The following is a 20,326-nucleotide window of genomic DNA, read 5'->3' on the forward strand; positions in this document are numbered from 1 at the left end:
TGTATGTTTGGATAATCTTTCTAGCATTTGATCAATGAAAGGCAAAGGGTAATGATCTTTTTAGGAGCTTTATTTAATTTGCAGAAATCAATTACCATCCTATAACATGTAATAATTCTTTGCGGAATCAATTCATCTTTATCATTAGGAACGACAGTAATACCTCCCTTCTTAGGGACACAATGGACAGGACTTACCCACTGACTATCAGCAACGGGATAAATTATACCTGCTTCAAGGAGCTTTAATATTTCCTTTCTTACCACTTCTTTCATCTTAGGATTTAGCCCTCGTTGGTGATCAATAACTGGTTTGGCATCTTTCTCCAAATTTATTTGGTGTTGACATAGAGTGGGACTAATGCCCTTAAGATCATCAAGAGTATATCCAATAGCAGCACGGTGCTTCTTCAGAGTTTTCAATAATTTCTCTTCTTCATGCTATGAAAGGTTAGCACTAATAATAACAGGATATATCTTCTTTTCATCAAGATAAGCATATTTAATCTTTACTAGAAGCCAGACCAATAATTTCATCTTTACTAGGCAATTCCTCATCACGGGGTTGTCTACGGAATTTAGCAAAGTTAAACTCATGAGACATATCTCCCAGACCAATAGTAACAACATCCTTTTCGCAGTCTATCCTAGCATTAACAGTATTCAAGAAGGGTCTACCAAACATGATGGGACAAAAGCTATCTTGTGGGGAACCAAGAACAAGAAAAGCAGCAGGATATTTAACCTTCCCACACAAGACTTCAACATCTCTAACAATCCCAATTGGTGAAATAGTATCTCTATTGGCAAGCTTAATGGTAACATCGATATCTTCTATCTTAGCAGGTGCAATATCATGCATAATTTCTTCGTATAAAGAATGAGGTATTTCACTAGCACTAGCACCCATATCACACAAGCCATGATAACAATGATCTCCTATTTTAACAGAAATAACAGGCATGCCTACCACAGGTCTATGTTTATCTTTAGTACCAGGTTCAGCAATTCTAGCAGTCTCATCACAGAAGTAAATAACATGCCCATCGATATTATCAGCCAAGAGATCTTGAACCATAGCAATTTTAGGTTCAACTTTAACTTGCTCAGGGGGTTTGTGTGTCCTAATATTACTTTTGTTGACTACAGTTGAAGCTTTAGCATGATCCTTTATTCTAACAGGGAAAGGTGGTTTCTCAATATAAGCAGTAGGAACGACAGGATCATTATAAGTGATAGTCTTTTCTTCAACTTTAATAGGTGCAACTACTTTTACTTCAATGGGAGGATTATATTTAAACCACTTCTCCTTAGGGAGATCAACATGAGTAGCAAAGGATTCACAGAAAGAAGCTACCATCTCAGAGTCAATTCCATATTTAGTGCTAAATTCACGGAAAACATCGGTATCCATAAAAGATTTAACATAATCAAACTTAGGTGTTATACCTGACTCCTTACCTTCGTCAAGATCCTAATCTTCAGAGTTGCGTTTAATTCTTTCCAATAAATCCCATTTGAATTCAATAGTCTTCATCATAAAAGATCCAGTACAAGAAGTATCGAGCATGGAGCGATTACTGAGAGAAAGCCGAGCATAAATTTTTTGAATAATCATTTCTCTTGAGAGCTCATGATTGGGGCATGAATATAACATTGACTTAAGCCTCCCCCAAGCTTGAGCGATGCTTTCTCCTTCGCGAGGCCAAAAATTATATATATAATTACGATCACGATGAACAAGATGCATAGGATAAAACTTCTGATGAAATTCCAATTTCAATCGTTTGTAGTTCCATAATCCCATATCATCACATAGCCTATACCATGTCAATGCCTCTCCCTTCAAAGATAAAGGGAAGACCTTCTTATTGATAACATCATCGGGCATACCTGCAAGCTTAAATAATCCACAAACTTCATCCACATAGATTAGGTGTAAATCGGGATGCAATGTTCCATCTCCTGCAAAAGGATTAGCTAGCAGTTTCTCTATCATACCCGAAGGAATTTCAAAGTAAACATTTTCAGTAGATTCAGTAGGTTGAGGAGCAACTCTTTGCTCTACTGGTCGGGGTGAAGATACCCCGAACAAGCCCCTTAGAGGATTACTTTCCATAGTAACAAGTGACAGTAAATTTTAGCACACTATATAAATTTTTCCTTACCAAATTCCACCTACCAAAGGCGCTTCACTCCCCGGCAACGGCGCCAGAAAAGAGTCTTGATGACCCACAAGTATAGGGGATCTGTCGTAGTCCTTTCGATAAGTAAGAGTGTTGAACCCAACGAGGAGCAGAAGGAAATGATAAGCGGTTTTCAGCAAGGTATCTGCAAGCACTGAAGTTATCGGTAACAGATAGTTTTGTGATAAGGTAATTTGTAACGGGTAACAAGTAATGAAAGTAAACAAGGTGCAGCAAGATGGCCCAATCCTTTTTGTAGCAAAGGACAAGCCTGGACAAACTCTTATATAGAGAAAAGTGCTCCCGAGGACACATGGGAATTGTCGTCAAGCTAGTTTTCATCACGCTCATATGATTCGCGTTCGTTACTTTGATAATTTGGTATGTGGGTGGACCGGTGCTTGGGTGCTGTACTTACTTGGACAAGCATCTCACTTATGATTAACCCCTATTGCAAGCATCCGCAACTACAAAAGAAGTATTAAGGTAAACCTAACCATTGCATGAAACATATGGATCCAAATCAACCCCTTATGAAGCAACGCATAAACTAGGGTTTAAGCTTCTGTCACTCTAGCAACCCATCATCTACTTATTACTTCCCAATGCCTTCCTCTAGGCCCAAATAATGGTGAAGTGTCATGTAGTCGACGTTCACATAACACCACTAGAGGAGAGACAACATACATCTCATCAAAATGTTGAACGAATACCAAATTCACATGACTACTTATAGCAAGACTTCTCCCATGTCCTCAGGAACAAACGTAACTACTCACAAATCATATTCATGTTCATAATCAGAGGGGTAATAATATGCATAATGGATCTGAACATATGATCTTCCACCAAATAAACCAACTAGCATCAACTATAAGGAGTAATCAACACTACTAGCAACCCACAGGTAACAATCTCAGGCTTTGGGACAAAGATTGGATACAAGAGATGAACTAGGGTTTGAGAGGAGATGGTGTTGGTGAAGATGTTGATGGATATTGACCCCCTCCCGATGAGAGGATTATTGGTGATGACGATGGCGATGATTTCCCCCTCCCGAAGGGAAGTTTCCCCGACAGAACAGCTGTGCCGGAGCCCTAGATTTGTTCCGCCTCGTGGCGGCGGAGTTTCTTCCCGAAAGCTTGCTTATGATTTTTTCCAGGGTAAAAGACTTCATATAGCAGAAGATGGGCACCGGGGGCCTGCCAGGGGTCCACGAGGCAGGAGGGTGTGCCCAGGGGGGTAGGGCGCGCCCCCCACCCTCGTGGACAGGGTGTGGGCCCCCTCTGGTATTTTCTTCGCTTAGTATTTTTTATTAATTCCAAAAATGACTTCGGTGAAGTTTCAGGACTTTTGGAGTTGTGCAGAATAGGTCTCTAATATTTGCTCCTTTTCTAGCCCAGAATTCCAGCTGTCGGCATTCTCCCTCTTCATGTAAACCTTGTAAAATAAGAGAGAATAGGCATAAGTATTGTGACATAACGTGTAATAACAGCCCGTAATGCAATAAATATCGATATAAAAGCATGATGCAAAATGGACGTATCAGGTCCGTAACTTGAGGATCATCCTCATAGCTGCCAAGAAAGCATATGTCCTTGAAGCACCGCTAGGTGAAGCACCCATTTTCCCAGCAACTCAAGATGTTATGAACGCCTGGTAGTCGCGTAGTGATGATTACTCCCTGGTTTAGTGCGACATGCTTTACAGCTTAGAACCGGGGCTCCAAAAGCGTTTTGAGCTGCACGGATCATATGAGATGTTCCAAGAGCTGAAAATGGTTTTCCAAGCTCATGCCCGGGTCGAGAGATATGAAGTCTCTGACAAGTTCTACAGTTGTAAGATGGAGGAAAACAGTTCTGTCAGTGAGCATATACTCAAGATGTCTGGGTTGCACAACCGCTTGTCTCAACTGGGAGTTAATCTTCCAGATGACTCGGTCACTGACAAAATCCTCCAGTCACTTCCACCTAGCTACAAGAGCTTCGTGATGAACTACAATATGCAAGGGATGGAAAAGACCATTCCTGAGTTATATTCAATGCTGAAATCAGCAGAGGTGGAGATCAAAAAGGAACATCAAGTGTTGATGGTGAATAAGACCACTAGTTTCAAGAAAGGCAAGGATAACAAGAACTTCAAGAAGGACGGCAAGGGGGTTGCCGCGCCCGGTAAATCAGTTGCTGGGAAGAAGCCAAAGAATGGACCCAAGCCCGAGACTCGGTGCTTTTATTGCAAGGGAAATGGTCACTGGAAGCGGAACTGCCCCAAGTACTTAGCGGATAAGAAGGCCGGCAACACCAAAGGTATATATGATATACATGTTATTGATGTGTACCTTACCAGCACTCATAGTAGCTCCTGGGTATTTGATACCGGTGCGGTTGCTCATATTTGTAACTCAAAACAGGAGTTGCGGAATAAGCGGAGTTTGGCGAAGGACGAGGTGACCATGCGCATCGGGAATGGTTCCAAGGTCGATGTGATCGCCGTCGACACGCTACCTCTACATTTACCTACGGGATTAGTTTTGAACCTCAATAATTGTTATTTAGTGCTAGCTTTGAGCATGAACAATGTATCTGGATCTCATTTGATGCGAGATGGCTACTCATTTAAATCCGAGAATAATGGTTTTTCTATTTATATGAGAGATATGTTTTATGGTCATGCCCCGCTAGTCAATGGTTTATTTTTATTGAATCTCAAACGTGATGTTACACATATTCATAGTGTGAATACCAAAAGATGTAAGGTTGATAATGATAGTCCCACATACTTGTGGCACTGCCACCTTGGTCACATTGTCAAACACATGAAGAAACTCCATGCAGATGGACTTTTGGAGTCTCTTGAGTATGAATCATTTGACACGTGCGAACCATGCCTCATGGGCAAAATGACCAAGACTCCGTTCTCCGGAACAATGGAGCGAGCAACCAGCTTGTTGGAAATAATACATACTGATGTATGCGGTCCAATGAGCGTTGAGGCTCGCGGTGGCTATCGTTATGTTCTCACCCTCACTAATGACTTAAGTAGATATGGGTATGTCTACTTAATGAAACACAAGTCTGAGACCTTTTAAAAGTTCAAGGAATTTCATAGTGAGGTAGAGAATCAACGTGACAGGAAAATAAAGTTCTTACGATCAGATCGTGGAGGAGAATATTTGAGTCATGAGTTTGGTACGCACCTAAGGAAATGTGGAATTGTTTCACAACTCATGCCGGCTGGAACACCTCAGTGTAATGGTGTGTCCGAATGTCGTAATTGCATTCTATTGGATATGGTGCGATCTATGATGTCTCTTACCGATCTACCACTATCATTTTGGGGTTATGCTTTAGAGACTGCCGCATTCACTTTAAATAGGGCCCCGTCGAAATCCTTTGAGATGACACCATATGAATTATGGTTTGGGAAGAAACCTAAGCTATCATTTCTGAAAGTTTGGGGATGCGATGCTTATGTCAAGAAACTTCAACCTGAAAAGCTCGAACCCAAGTCGGAAAATTGCGTCTTCATAGGATACCCTAAGGAAACTGTTGGGTATACCTTCTACCTCAGATCTGAAGGCAAGATCTTTGTTGCCAAGAATGGGTCCTTTCTGGAGAAAGAGTTTCTCTCGAAAGAAGTAAGTGGGAGGAAAGTAGAACTTGATGAGGTACTCCCTCTTGAACCGGAGAGTAGCGCAACTCAGGAAGATGTTTCTGTGGTGCCTGCACCGACTAGAGAGGAAGTTAATGATAATGATCATGAAACTTTGGATCAAGTTACTGAACTTCGTAGGTCCATGAGGACACGTTCCGCACCAGAGTGGTACGGCAACTCTGTCCTAGAAATCATGTTCTTAGACAACGATGAACCTTTGAACTATGAAGAAGCGATGGCGGGCCCGGATCCCAACAAATGGCTTGAGGCCATGAAATCCGAGATAGGCTCCATGTATGAAAACGAAGTATGGACTTTGACAGACTTGCCTGATGATCAGAAAACCATAGAGAATAAATGGATCTTTAAGAAGAAGACTGACGCGGATGGTAATGTGACCATCTATAAGGCTCGGCTTATCGCTAAGGGTTATCAACAAGTTCAAGGGGTTGACTACGATGAGACCTTCTCATCCGTAGCGAAGCTGAAGTCTGTCCGAATCATGTTAGCAATTGCCGCATTCTACGATTATGAGATATGGCAAATGGACGTCAAAACGACATTCCTTAATGGTTTTCTTGAGGAAGAATTGTATATGATGCAGCCAGAAGGTTTTGTCGATGCTAAGAATGCTGACAAGGTATGCAAGCTCCCGCGCTCCATCTATGGGCTGGTGCAAGCATCTCGGAGTTGGAACATTCGCTTTGATGAGATGATCAAAGCGTTTGGGTTTACGCAGACTTATGGAGAAGCTTGTGTTTACAAGAAAGTGAGTGGGAGCTCTATAGCATTTCTCATATTATATGTGGATGACATACTATTGATGGGAAATGATATAGAACTTTTGGAAAGCATAAAGGCCTACTTGAATAAGTGTTTTTCAATGAAGGACCTTGGAGAAGCTACTTACATATTAGGCATCAAGATCTATAGAGATAGATCGAGATGCCTCATTGGTCTTTCGCAAAGCACATACCTTGACAAGATATTGAAGAAGTTCAATATGGATCAGTCCAAGAAGGGGTTCTTGCCTGTATTGCAAGGTGTGAGATTGAGCACGGCTCAATGCTCGACCTCGGCAGAAGATAGAGAAAAGATGAGTGTCACCCCCTATGCCTCAGCCATAGGGTCTATTATGTATGACATGCTGTGTACCAGACCTGATGTGAACCTTGTCGTAAGTTTGGTAGGGAGGTACCAAAGTAATCCCGGCATGGAACACTGGACAGCGGTCAAGAATATCCTAAAGTACCTGAAAAGGACTAAGGATATGTTTCTCATTTATGGAGGTGACGAAGAGCTCGTCGTAAAGGGTTACGTCGATGCTAGCTTCGACACAGATCTGGATGACTCCAAGTCACAAACCGGATACGTGTACATTTTGAATGGTGGGGCAGTCACTGACCTAGGAGTTATTCCCAATGTGTCGGGCCCGATGACTCTCTTCTGTGACAACACCGGAGCTATTGCCCTTGCCAAGGAGCCCAGGTTTCACAAGAAGACCAGGCATATCAAGCGTCGCTTCAACTCCATTCATGAATATATTCAAGATGGAGATATAGATATTTGTAAAGTGCATACAGATCTGAATGTCGCGGATCCGTTGACTAAACCTCTTCCACGAGGAAAACATGATCAACACCAGAACTCTATGGGTGTTCGATTCATCAAAATGTAACTAGATTATTGACTCTAGTGCAAGTGGGAGACTGTTGGAAATATGCCCTCGAGGCAATAATAAATTGGTTATTATTATATTTCCTTGTTCATGATAATTGTCTATTCTTCATGCTATAATTGTATTAACCGGAAACCGTAATACATGTGTGAATACATAGAGCATAATATGTCCCTAGTAAGCCTCTAGTTGACTAGCTCGTTGATCAATAGATGGTCATGGTTTCCTGACCATGGACATTGGATGTCGTTGATAACAGGATCACATCATTAGGAGAATGATGCGATGGACAACACCCAATCCTAAGCATAGCACAAGATCGTGTAGTTCATTTTGCTAGAGCTTTTCTAATGTCAAGTATCGTTTCCTTAGACTATGAGATTGTGCAACTCCCGGATACCGTAGGAATGCTTTGGGTGTACCAAACGTCACAACGTAACTGGGTGGCTATAAAGGTACACTAAAGGTATCTCCAAAAGTGTCTGTTGGGTTGGCACGAATCGAGACTGGGATTTGTCACTCCGTATGACGGAGAGGTGTCTCTGGGCCCACTCGGTAATGCATCATCATAATGAGCTCAATGTGACTAAGGAGTTGGTCACGGGATCATGCGTTACAGAACGAGTAAAGAGACTTGCCGGTAACGAGATTGAACGAGGTATGGGGATACCGACGATCGAATCTCGGGCAAGTAACATACCGATGGACAAAGGGAATTGTATACGGGATTGATTGAATCCCCGACATCGTGGTTCATCCGATGAGATCATCGTGGAAGATGTGGGAGCCAACATGGGTATCCAGATCCCGCTGTTGGTTATTGGCCGGAGAGATGTCTCGGTCATGTCTGCATGGTTCCCGAACCCGTAGGGTCTACACACTTAAGGTTCGATGACGCTAGAGTTGTTATGGGAAATTGTATGTGGTTACCGAAGGTTGTTCGGAGTCCCGGATGTCACGAGGAGTTCCGGAATGGTCCGGAGGTAAAGACCTATATATGGGAAGTCTAGTTTCAGTCACCGAAATGGTTTCGGGGGTTATCGGTATTGTACCGGGACCACCGAAAGGTGTCCGGGGGTCCACCGGGTGGGGCCACCTGCCTTGGGGGACTTAATGGGCTGAACAAGGGTGGGAACCAGCCCCCTAGTGGGCTGGTGTGCCCCCTAAGGGCCCAAGGTGCCTAGGGATAGAAACCCTAGGGGGTGGGGGCGCCTCCCACCAAACTTGGGGGGCAAGTCCCCCCTTGGCCGCCGCCCCCCTCTAGATACATCTATGGGGGCGGTCCCCTCTCCCTTCACCCTATAAATAGAGGGGGGTGGGAGGGCATCCGCACCCTTCCCCTGGTGCATCCCTCCCCCTTTCCAACACCTCCTCCTCCTCCGTAGTGCTTGGCGAAGCCCTGTCGGAGAATTGCAAGCTCCACCACCACGCCGTCGTGCTGCCGGAGCTCTCCCTCAACTTCTCCTCTCCCCTTGCTGGATCAAGAAGGAGGAGACTTCCCCGGGCTGTACGTGTGTTGAACGCAGAGGTGCCGTCCGTTCGGCACTTGGATCGGATCTTCCACGATTTGAATCGTTGCGAGTATGACTCCATCAACCGCGTTCTTGTAACACTTCCGCTTAGCGATCTTCAAGGGTATGAAGATGCACTCCCTCTATCTCTCTCTCTCTCGTTGATAGCCTCTCCTAGATTGATCTTGGTGACACGTAGGAATTTTTTTGAATTATTACTACGTTCCCCAACACACGCAACCTCTTAGATGGTGTAGCATCGATGATTGAGCAACTTTGTCCTACGGTTGCGGATGAGTTCGTCATGGTAGGGCTTGAAATGCTTGTGCTCATGGAATCAAATATGAATGTTGGCCCAAAGTGTTGCACACTTTTGACCCGTGTCATGGATAGGATCGATGCTAGTGGCCAACCACGCATCGTACAATAACTCGTTCTCTCACGTGTTGAAGCGTTCTCCTCTACCTTTCTTCTCTAGATCGGCTGCAAATTATCAAGCTCGTTGTCGTCGTCCCGCTCCTGCCGACCAGTGTATGAATCTGACTAGCCAGTGCACGTGCCTGACTGCGTGCTCGACTGCGTGTACAAGCCGAGTTGTGTGTATGTTCCCGGCTGCTGGGCATGTACCTCCGACTCCGAGTCATCCAGCTGGCCATCCTCAAAACAACCTTCGCCCCCTCCGCCGTGGATCATCTCCATCATCTCTATGTCTATATTTTCGTACACAAGCTCGCCCCACCGAGACATACCAATGAACAAAGAGTGGGCACCAAGCTGTTCCACGCCCAGCGTCCCCGACCGAACGGGCTGTGGCGATTCAGACTCGGAGAAAAGAAAGCGACGAGCGTTGACGTTAATGCAATAAGGCATGTGCCCAGAGGATATGAGGTCTTAGGGTAGATAGTCTTGTCCAACCCACAAGAGGAAGGGAGGTCTTGGATATCCCTAGGGATTCTTCTCCAAAGGAGGCCTTGGTCTCCAATGTAGATGGGTAGATGAGCAAAGTTCTCTGAGTTTAGTCTAAAATGATTTGCTTACCTTAGGAGTGAGGAGGGGGCGTCTATTTATAGTCTGAGTCAGCTTAGGGGAGAGAGAGAGAGAGGGATACCTGGCCACTCAGGCCGAACTGCATGCGGGAAGGGCATGATCGTCAGGGTTGTTATCCGGACGTTCGGGCATTGGCCGGATTATCCGGATCGGAACCCGGATGGCCCAGGTTTGCTATAAACCTTTTGTTGCCTTCCCGGACATCCGGACTGGGGTTCGGTCGTTGCCTGGATCGTACGGGTTGGTGTCCGGATGCCCGACCAAGTGAAGGAGCTGCTTTTTCTCCTCCACTCCTTGCTTCGCTCCCATCCTAGCTTGGCCATGATCAATTACTTATCCATGGGTGTCTCCTTGGTATATAAGTATGCAAAGGATTTTTCGCTTGAGGTAGTAGTCATATCTCATTCGGATACATAGGTTGCTGCTACCTCTTGAGCTTGCATTGATTTTTTCCTTGAAGAGGAAAGGGTGATGCAGCAAAGTAGAGTAAATATTTCCCTCAGCTTTTGAGAACCAAGGTATCAATCCAGTAGGAGACAACGCAACAAGCCACCGAATACCTACACAAACAAACACCAACTTGCACCCAACGCGATAAAGGGGTTGTCAATCCCTTCACGGTTATTTGCAAAGTGAGATCTAATATAGATGGATAAACGACAAAGTAATATTTTTGGTATTTTTGGTTTATGGAACGGAAAGTAAAAGATTGCAAAGAAATTAGGAAACTAGAATTGTAGATCGGAAACTTATATGATGGCAAATAGACCCGGGGGCCATATGTTTCACTAGAGGCTTCTCTTAAGATAGAAATTATTACGGTGGGTGAACAAATTACTGCCGAGCAATTGATAAAAAAGCGCAAATTTATGACGATATCTAAGGCAATGATCATGAATATAGGCATCACGTCCGTGTCAAGTAGACCGAAACGATTCTGCATCTACTACTATTACTCCACACATCGACCACTATCCAGCATGCATCTAGAGTATTAAGTTCATAAAGAACGGAGTAACGCATTAAGAAAGATGACATGATGTAGAGGAATTAACTCAAGCAATATGATGAAAACCCCATCTTTTTATCCTCGATGGCAACAATACACTATGTGCCTTGCTGCCCCTACTGTCACTCGGAAAGGACACCGTAAGATTGAACCCAAAGCTAATCACTTCTCCCATTGCAAGAAAAACCAATCTAGTTGGCCAAACCAAATTGATAGTTCGAAGAGACTTGCAAAGATATCAAATCATGCATAAAAGAATCCAGAGGAGATTCAAATGATATTCATAGATAAGCTGATCATAAATCCACAATTCATCGGATCTCGGCAAACACACCGCAAAAAGGTATTACATCGAATAGATCTCCAAGAACATCGAGGAGAACTTTGTATTGAGAATCAAAGAGAGAGAGAGAAGAAGCCATCTAGCTACTAGCTATGGCCCCGTAGGTCTATGGTAAACTATTCACGCTTCATCGGAGAGGCAATGGTGTTGATATAGAAGCCATCCGTGATCGAATCCCCCTTTAGCAGGATGCCGGAAAAGGCCCCTAGATGGGATCTCACGGGTACAGAAGGTTGCAGCGGTGGAAAAGTGGTTTCATGGCTCCCCTGGAAGTTTTTGGGATATTTGAGAATATATGGGAGGAAGATCTAGGTCAGGGGGTCACCGAGGGGCCCATAAGGTCGGGGGGCGCGCCCTACCCCCTGGGCGCGCCCTCCACCCTTGTGGCCGCCTCGTGGCTCTTCTGACTTGCACTCCAAGTCTCCTGGGTGTATTCTGGTCCAAGAAAAATCATCGCGAAAGTTTTATTCCGTTTGGACTCCGTTTGGTATTCATTTTCTGCGAAACTCTAAAACAAGAAAAAAAACAGGAACTGACACTGAGCTCTAGGTTAATAGGTTAGTCCCAGAAATCATATTAAATAGCATATTAATGCATATAAAACATCCAAAACAGATAATATAATAGCATGAAATAATAAAAAATTATAGATATGATGGAGACGTATGAGTTGCTCAAAGAGAAGAGAGATAAACTCGGTTTCAATAGTTGTAGACATTGGTCCAATTTGGCGCTTGTGGTGTTGGTGTAGTATTCATGGGATGACCGTAGGGTCGAACCTTTTTTTTTCTTTTTCTACCTTTTTATTCATTTATTCATTTTTCTTTTTTGTTTTCCCTTTTTTTTTCACTCGGCTTTGTTTGTTTTTCATTTTTATGAAATTAGTATTTTCAAATTTCCTAAAATTTTAAAATTCTTGAACTTTTAAAACTCACGAGCGTTTTTCAAATCCATGACATTGATTGAATTTGTGAGTATGTTTGAATTTCATGAATATTTTTTGAGTTCATGAACTTATTAAATTTATGAATACTTTTCAAACCCATGAACATTTTTACTCTAAAAATTTACGAACATATTTTCAAACTCACACACATTTTTGAACTCATTTAACTTTTTACAAATCCGCAAACCGTTTTATATTTAACGCAAAAAACGGAGCTGGTCTTTTTTGTGAGACATTAGAACTATGATATTAAAAGCCGACCGAAAAGAATGAAGGCAAGCAATCAAATTGGACGCGACCAACCTATGGTGCGCAAGCGCCAGGGACGCTTTGAGGCGCCTAAAGCGCCGGGGAGGTGGGGAGCCCCTACTTGATGTGTATTTCGTCAAATAGGTGGCCAGACACACAGGGCGGCCCCGACCGGGACGGTCACGTACCCGGCATACACATTTTCTGGTTTCTGGGTTAGCAGTTTTCGTACTGCATCGGTTTCTTTATCTTCGTTCAGTTTTTTGACAAAGTATGAAAAAATATATTAAAAAGTACTAAAATCATTTGAGAACATTTTGAACACATGGTAAAAGATTTTAATTATGCTTTTAAATCCGAGCTTTTTTTTGGAAAATTCTTACAAGTTTTGTAATTATAATTTATTAGAAGGCATTTCTTTGAAATTTCAAAAAATTGCTTGTTTTCAAAAAACATGTCAAAATTTTAAATTGCCAATTATTGTTCAAATTTTTTAAAAAAGAAGAGAAAAACCGGAAAAGAACAAACATAAAAAGACCAAACCAGACCGGAACCTAGGCTGCTAAAACATGTAAAACTAGATGATGCCCCGCACGTTGTTGCGAGATTTTTTTGCAGTATTTTAGTGAGATTTTGGCTATATGGAACATGAATATTTGAAATAATAGTTTTTAAAATTATATAAGAATTAAATTTAATACCATAATAGAATGGAATTTTACATGCATGCTTGTTGTGGTGGATTTTTAATATACATAGTTGCATGTTGAGGTCGGCCTTTCCTATGCATGTAAATGATGAGGTGGCCTGCTTGTTGAGAGAAATATGTTAGTGGGGGCTAGCTATTTAGATATAGAAGATACCAAACAAGAACCTTCTAAAAGGTTCCCAAAACTGGTTCCTGAGTTGTACACTTGCTACTTACAAATGGCCCGGCCCAGTTGCCCCGCTCATTGTCATTGCTGTGCGTTTCCTCGAAAGTTTGACGCAAAGTGCGTCAAACAGAAACACCCGCGGGAGCTATAGGTCGCTTATACCGGTAGCTCCCCTAGCCTTCACATGAATGGGTCGACCCAGTAGCATGTTTTTGCAGCCGTGCGTTTGTTTGATCATCCTGGTCGCTGTGCTTGTTTCAGTTTTTCTTTTGTTTTACTTTTCCATCTGTTTTAATTTATGTACCTGTTTCCTCTAGTATTATTTTTTCTTTGTTATACTTCGTTTTTTGTTTCTTAAATGGTTTGCTCTGTCTTTTTGTTTACTTTGCTTCACGCATTGTTTTTTTCCTTAAGTTTTATTTTTTCCAGTTTTTCTTTTGTTTCTTTCTCCATTTTCTTCAGGCCTTTTTGGACACAAGTTTACATTTTTTTATATGCCAGGTATATTTTTTGATACACGTTTAATAGTCTGAATTAGTCTTTGGGACGGAGTGGAAAAAGGGCGGACACTTTCGAGCTAGGAAAAGATCCTTTCAAAAGAATTGACCGAAGCTCTGTATGAGGTGTAAATCTCGTTTAAATACAGGATTAACATTTTTCAAATATTTGTTTTGTTGCTTATTTTCTTTCATGCATATTATATATTTTCCTATGCACCAAGAACATTTTTTTATAAACACAATTAACATTTTAAATATATGATTAATATTTTCTTGAAGTATTCTATTGATGTATAATATCTTATGTACACATCTTCTACATTTTTTTACACATCAGATTTTTTAATATATATTTAACATTTTAAAATACATGATTAACATTTTTTCATGTTTATGTTTTGATATATACTTTTTCTTCAATTTTCGTTCTGTACAAGTTTAATATTTTTTAAATGCATGATTAATTTTCATGTTTCTATGTAAAGCGATTTTCTAATATATATAGTTTGAATATTTTCAAATATAAATAAATGTAAAAAAGCAAAATTCCAAAACAAAAAGGCAAAAAATGAGCGCTTAAGGCCCCGTGCACTGGGCCGGCCCATTTGCATAGTCGCGCCCAGCAACATCGGGGAGGCGCTGCAGGCATATATCCAACGACATCTTTTGTACACCTTCTACTTTTTTTGTACAAATAAGGATCATTTTTATAGATGATTAACATTTTTTCATATTTATGTTTTGATATCTACTTTTCTTTGAAACATTTTCCTGTACATGTTGAATAGTATTTCCCAAATGCATGTTTACCATTTTGTGAATTTTTTATGTAATGTGATTTTCGTAATATATAGTTTGACTATTTCCAAATATAATTTTTTTGAAAAAAGAATGCAAAAACATTTTGTTTTTGAAAAAACGAAAGAAAAAACGAGCACTTAACGGCGCTTAAGGCGGCGCGCGTTGGGCCGCACCATTGGCATAGTCGCGCCCAGAAACACCGGGAGGCACTCCAGGTATACCTAATTAGCGTAATGGGCTGTTCGACCCATGCTCAGTCAACCGGCCCACTTAATCTGGGCCCACTAAGAGCCACTTAGTCTTCCCGCCACGCCGCCCCCCGCCCTTCCCGCCAAAAACCCTCCTCTTATCCCCCTCTTCCCGCCATTCCCCCCAAACCCTCTCATTTCCCTCCCTTCTCTGACCCGCGTCTTTCCTCCTCGACCCGCCGCCGCCGCCGCCGCCATGGCCGCCGGGACGAAGACCGTCGACTACGCGGCGGAAAGAGGTACGTTCTCTCACCCCCGCATGTCCCTCCGGACCGGAAGCCTCTGGAACCGTCTCTCGCGAGCTCTTCCCTCCCGTTCTCGGAAGCTTCTAGAAAGGGTTCACACGGCCGTGTTGCTTATTGGTGTTCGTTTCTCTCCCCTGCAGCGCTCGCCAAGGACTTCCTCACCAACTTCGCCGGCCCGCACGGCGAGCCCAAGTACCAGAACATCCTGGTAATCACCTCTTACCCCGTGTTTCAGGGCCCTGGAGATCCGAGATTTCTTAGTTATTTCACACCGATTTGTTGTTAATCCAAGTATTTGACCCCCGTTCTCTCCAATTCCAGCAAGACATCGCGAACCGGAAGATCCGCGCCGCCCAGATCGAGCTGGACGACCTGTTCCACGTACGAATTCCCCACCTCCACGAGATCTAATTTCTTTTCCAGAGGTATGGTTGCGGGTTCAGTATCTGATATCGGTTGCTTTGCGTGCGCAGTACAAGGATGTGGACGAGGAGTTCCTGCAGAGGGTCACCGAGAACACCAAGCGCTACATCGGCATATTCGCCGAGGCCGTGGACGAGCTCATGCCAGAGCCCACGGAGGCGTTCGCTGTCGACGAGGATAGGGACATCTTGATGACGCAGCGCGTCGATGAAGGGGCTGATGGAGGTGCTGACGGCACGGACCCTCTACAGAGGATGCCGCCGGAAATCAAGCGGTTCTTGTGAGTATCTGTGTACTGCCCCTAGAAGTTTCTTGCGCAACTAGGTTTCCGTTCATTCTTCTTAACCAATTTGGCTGGTGGCTATGATTGGCATGATATGTAGTAGTTCAGTAGCTGGCTAATTATTTGCTGATATCGCATAACTGAAACTACTTAAACAACTGAAACTTGAAGGGAGATACTTTAGGTATTGGCATGATACTTTAGGTATTAGCTGGCTTTGGTAGAATGTGCTCCACCAACTGACTGGTGTGATTAATGCAAAATTGTTCAGAAACAATATCCGCTTTCATGGATTTTGTCAGATGACAAGATATTTAAATATGTTCTAACATTTGCCATCTCGCATTCTTGCGAAGACTTGTTTTGTTGATCTCATCGATGCTTGTAGATACCTAATTCAGTAGAAATGATCCATTGGAACAACTGTACAATGTTCTTCTGGTATATCCAGTTGTTTGTTTCTGCTATATTTTGTCTAACATGAAATGTTTTTCACATTCTAGTGAGGTATACATCAAGGCATTCTCGAAGGTGACACCACTCACCCTTAGGCAAGTGAAGGCATCCCACATTGGGCAGCTTGTGAAAATATCTGGAATTGTCACTCGCTGCTCGGATGTGAAGCCCTTGATGCAGGTGGCGGTTTATACATGTGAAGAGTGCGGTTTTGAGATATACCAGGTACTGCATCTTGATTTAGGTTCTTGTTTCTGATATGCCTATTTGTCAAACCCTTGTAACAGACCTCCCTATATTAGTTTGGATTGTATTAGCCAGGAGAATTTTGCATATTATTTATCCCAGTACATATAGTGAAATGCAATATTTGTGAGTACCGAGCTGTACAACTAGTGCTGAAGTTCTATTTGTTGCTATGAATGTGACAGGAAGTGACTGCTAGAGTCTTTATGCCTCTCTTTGAGTGTCCATCCCAACGATGCAAGCTGAACAAAGCAAAGGGGAATTTGATCCTTCAACTGCGAGCATCAAAATTCCTTAAGTTTCAGGAGGTAATATTGCTTCTCCACAGTCCAGTGGACAAACCTAACTCTATTTAATGGTGAAAAACTTGTCAAAACGAAATCATATTCATACTCCCCTCTTAACTGCAAAACTGTAACCTTTTCTTGCAGGTGAAGCTCCAAGAACTTGCAGAGCATGTACCAAAGGGCCACATCCCACGTTCTCTAACTGCTCATCTCAGAGGAGAGCTGACAAGAAAGGTAAATCAAATGACCACTATTTTTTTTGCTTTGAGTAACTCTCTTTTGCGTAAGGCCATATAAATCACCATATCTGCTCTTGTGCTTACATCAATGCATTTTTATATGTTCCATTACATCCATGTGTTTCCATACAAAGTGGGATTTCTGTTATTCAGTTTCCAGTAACTTCTAAGCTCAGAAATGATATTAAAAGCTCATGAATGAAGAGTGATATTCAGTAATCTTCCGAAATGCTATTTGTTGAAATCCTATGATCATTAATAAGTACTAAACGTTGCCATTATCAGGTGGCACCTGGAGACGTGGTTGAGATGTCTGGTGTTTTCCTCCCCATGCCTTACTTTGGGTTCCGGGCCATGCGAGCAGGATTGGTTGCTGATACCTATTTGGAAGCAATGTCTATTACCCATTTCAAGAAGAAATATGAAGAGTAAAGCCTATGATCTTATTTCCATGGACCCTAGCCCTATTTACCTTGCCTGTGGCACCATTTGATGTTAGAAATTGCTATAAACTATTGCAGGTACGAACTTAAGGGTGATGAGCAGGAACAAATTGACCGATTGGCTGAGGATGGTGATATCTACAGTAAGCTATCAAAATCATTGGCACCTGAAATATTTGGGCATGAAGACGTGAAAAAGGCATTGTTGCTGCTACTCGTTGGTGCACCTCACCGGAAGCTTGGAGATGGCATGAAGGTATGCCTCCTATTGGTAGTTTGAATGTCTTGCACCGAATATTTTTTTTCCTTTCTGACTACTCAAAATTAACTGTGTACTTGCAGATCAGAGGAGATCTGCACATATGCCTGATGGGAGATCCTGGTGTTGCAAAGAGTCAACTTCTAAAGCATATTATCAATGTTGCTCCAAGAGGAGTGTATACCACAGGGCGTGGGAGCAGTGGTGTTGGTCTTACTGCTGCTGTCCAGAAAGATCCAGTTACAAATGAGTTTGTCCTTGAGGGAGGGGCACTGGTAAGATTTAGATCTTATGGTGATGACATTTGCACTGTATTCTCTTAGCGTCGGTTCAGTTGTAATCAAGGCTGCCTGTTTTAGTTTCTGATTTGAGCTGTTTAAAAACCTGTTGAATAACAGTTTCATTGACAGCAGAAAAGATTTCTGCTTTGTTGGTAAAAACATTCCACTCCAATCATATGGAATTGCATTCATGCAGAAAACACTTCATTTGACGCATAACAGCATTTCAAATAATAATAATTCTCATATTGCACTTTTGGGTTTCAGGTACTGGCGGATATGGGTATCTGTGCAATAGATGAGTTTGACAAAATGGAAGAGTCTGACAGGACAGCAATTCATGAGGTGATGGAGCAGCAAACAGTTAGCATTGCCAAGGCTGGCATCACCACCTCTCTTAATGCAAGAACTGCAGTTCTTGCTGCTGCAAATCCAGCATGGTAAGAGTTGATCTGAACATTTACTTCTAGAAAATGGCTTGGAAAATATGGTGATGGTAACAAAGGCAATTGTTTTCAACTATTCAGGGGAAGGTATGATATGAGGAGGACCCCAGCTGAGAACATAAATCTCCCTCCAGCACTTCTCTCACGTTTCGACCTCCTTTGGTTGATCCTGGATCGTGCGGACATGGAAAATGATCTTGAAATGGCAAGACATGTTGTTCATGTACACCAAAATCTTGAATCGCCAGCACTTGGGTTCACAGCACTTGAACCATCTGTTCTTAGGCAAGCAGTCTTCAAGCATGTTACATTAAGTTTTTATCTTGTTGAATCTTGAAATCAGTGTAGTATATATACTAAGGATAATTAAATAATATCTAGGAAGCTGAAATAAAAGCTTATGTAGTGTTTTACTATCTTTGCCTTCTTGCTGTTCATGGTTTAAGAATAGTCTTGGCCTGACTGCAGGGCATACATATCTGCTGCAAGAAGAGTCACTCCTTCTGTTCCTCGAGATCTTGAGGAATACATTGCAACTGCCTATTCAAGCATTCGCCAAGAGGAAGCCAAGTCAAATGCGCCTCATTCTTACACAACCATTAGGACACTTCTGAGCATAGTCCGGATTTCTATTGTAAGTGAACTTAATACCCTGCTTTTCTGTACTGTGATCACCAGGTTATGAAAATCTGTATTTTTTTAAACATGATCTTGGTTTGTTTCAGGCCTTGGCAAGACTTCGATTTTCAGAAACTGTTGCCCAGAGCGATGTTGATGAAGCACTACGCCTGATGCAGATGTCAAAGTACTCGCTCTACTCTGATGACCGCCAGCGGTCTGGCCTGGATGCGATCTCTGACATATACTCCATCCTGAGAGATGAAGCAGCAAGGACCAGCAGCATGGATGTGAAATATGGTCATGCTCTTAACCTGATCTCCAGAAAGGTACAATCTCTGCCTACGCCTACATTAACTGGTACCACCATTGCTGGGCCATGATTGCTAACAGAGATTCTCTCCTGCTTGAATGTTTGTAAAAACAGGGATACAGTGAGGCTCAGCTGAAGGAGTGCCTGGAGGAGTATGCATCCTTGAACGTGTGGCAGATCCACCCAAGCACCTTTGACATCCACTTCATCGACGCCTGATCTGGGAAGTGAACATTCCATCATAATCAGATGATTGTGATGCGCGACTAGGGTGTCTGATGCCCTTGTCTGGGATATAACAAGATTGAAAGACTTCAGTGGTAGCGTGAAATGTACTAGTCTAGTAGAGCTGTTGCTATTTGTTCCTGTGAACCATGCAGGAGCCTTTCTCCTTCAGCAATTTCATTGGTTGACACTGGAGTGTAGTAAATGTAACTCTGTTATGTTTGTTTACCCATTAGTTGTACGCTTTCCGACAATGATGAATTTGTGCTGCTCTATTGGTGCTAAAGACTATTTAAGCTGATTCTCATGGAATTGCTTGGAGGATGAAAGCTTGGTTGGCATTTCTGGTAGGAATTTTGTTTTTGGAGCTGAATATATGTATAGTATGTTATAAGTTGGGTTTAGAAAAGTTACATGCTTCTTTTTCTAAGAAATGAGGATGCCTGTCCTAGTAATTACTCCTTTCCATAATTCTTGTTGTGGTTTTAGTTTAAAACTAAAACCGCGACAAGAATT

At 42.5% G+C, this 20,326-nt stretch overlaps 1 protein-coding gene across 1 annotated transcript; it reads left to right on the forward strand.

The window, feature by feature from the left end:
* The first annotated feature begins 15,138 nt into the window (after positions 1 to 15,138).
* Positions 15,139 to 20,117, forward strand: LOC123119761 (DNA replication licensing factor MCM7). The gene is made up of 15 exons (XM_044539672.1): positions 15,139 to 15,285; positions 15,432 to 15,499; positions 15,613 to 15,672; positions 15,765 to 15,994; positions 16,501 to 16,678; positions 16,885 to 17,007; positions 17,131 to 17,220; positions 17,511 to 17,653; positions 17,747 to 17,924; positions 18,011 to 18,202; positions 18,476 to 18,648; positions 18,736 to 18,939; positions 19,123 to 19,288; positions 19,380 to 19,601; positions 19,700 to 20,117. The coding sequence occupies exons 1-15, from the start codon at positions 15,243 to 15,245 to the stop codon at positions 19,802 to 19,804; spliced, it is 2,175 nt and encodes a 724-aa protein (XP_044395607.1). The 5' UTR covers positions 15,139 to 15,242; the 3' UTR covers positions 19,805 to 20,117.
* Positions 20,118 to 20,326: the final 209 nt, after the last annotated feature.

This window comes from Triticum aestivum, chromosome 5D (genome assembly GCF_018294505.1).
Source record: "Triticum aestivum cultivar Chinese Spring chromosome 5D, IWGSC CS RefSeq v2.1, whole genome shotgun sequence".
Taxonomy (NCBI): Eukaryota; Viridiplantae; Streptophyta; class Magnoliopsida; order Poales; family Poaceae; genus Triticum; species Triticum aestivum.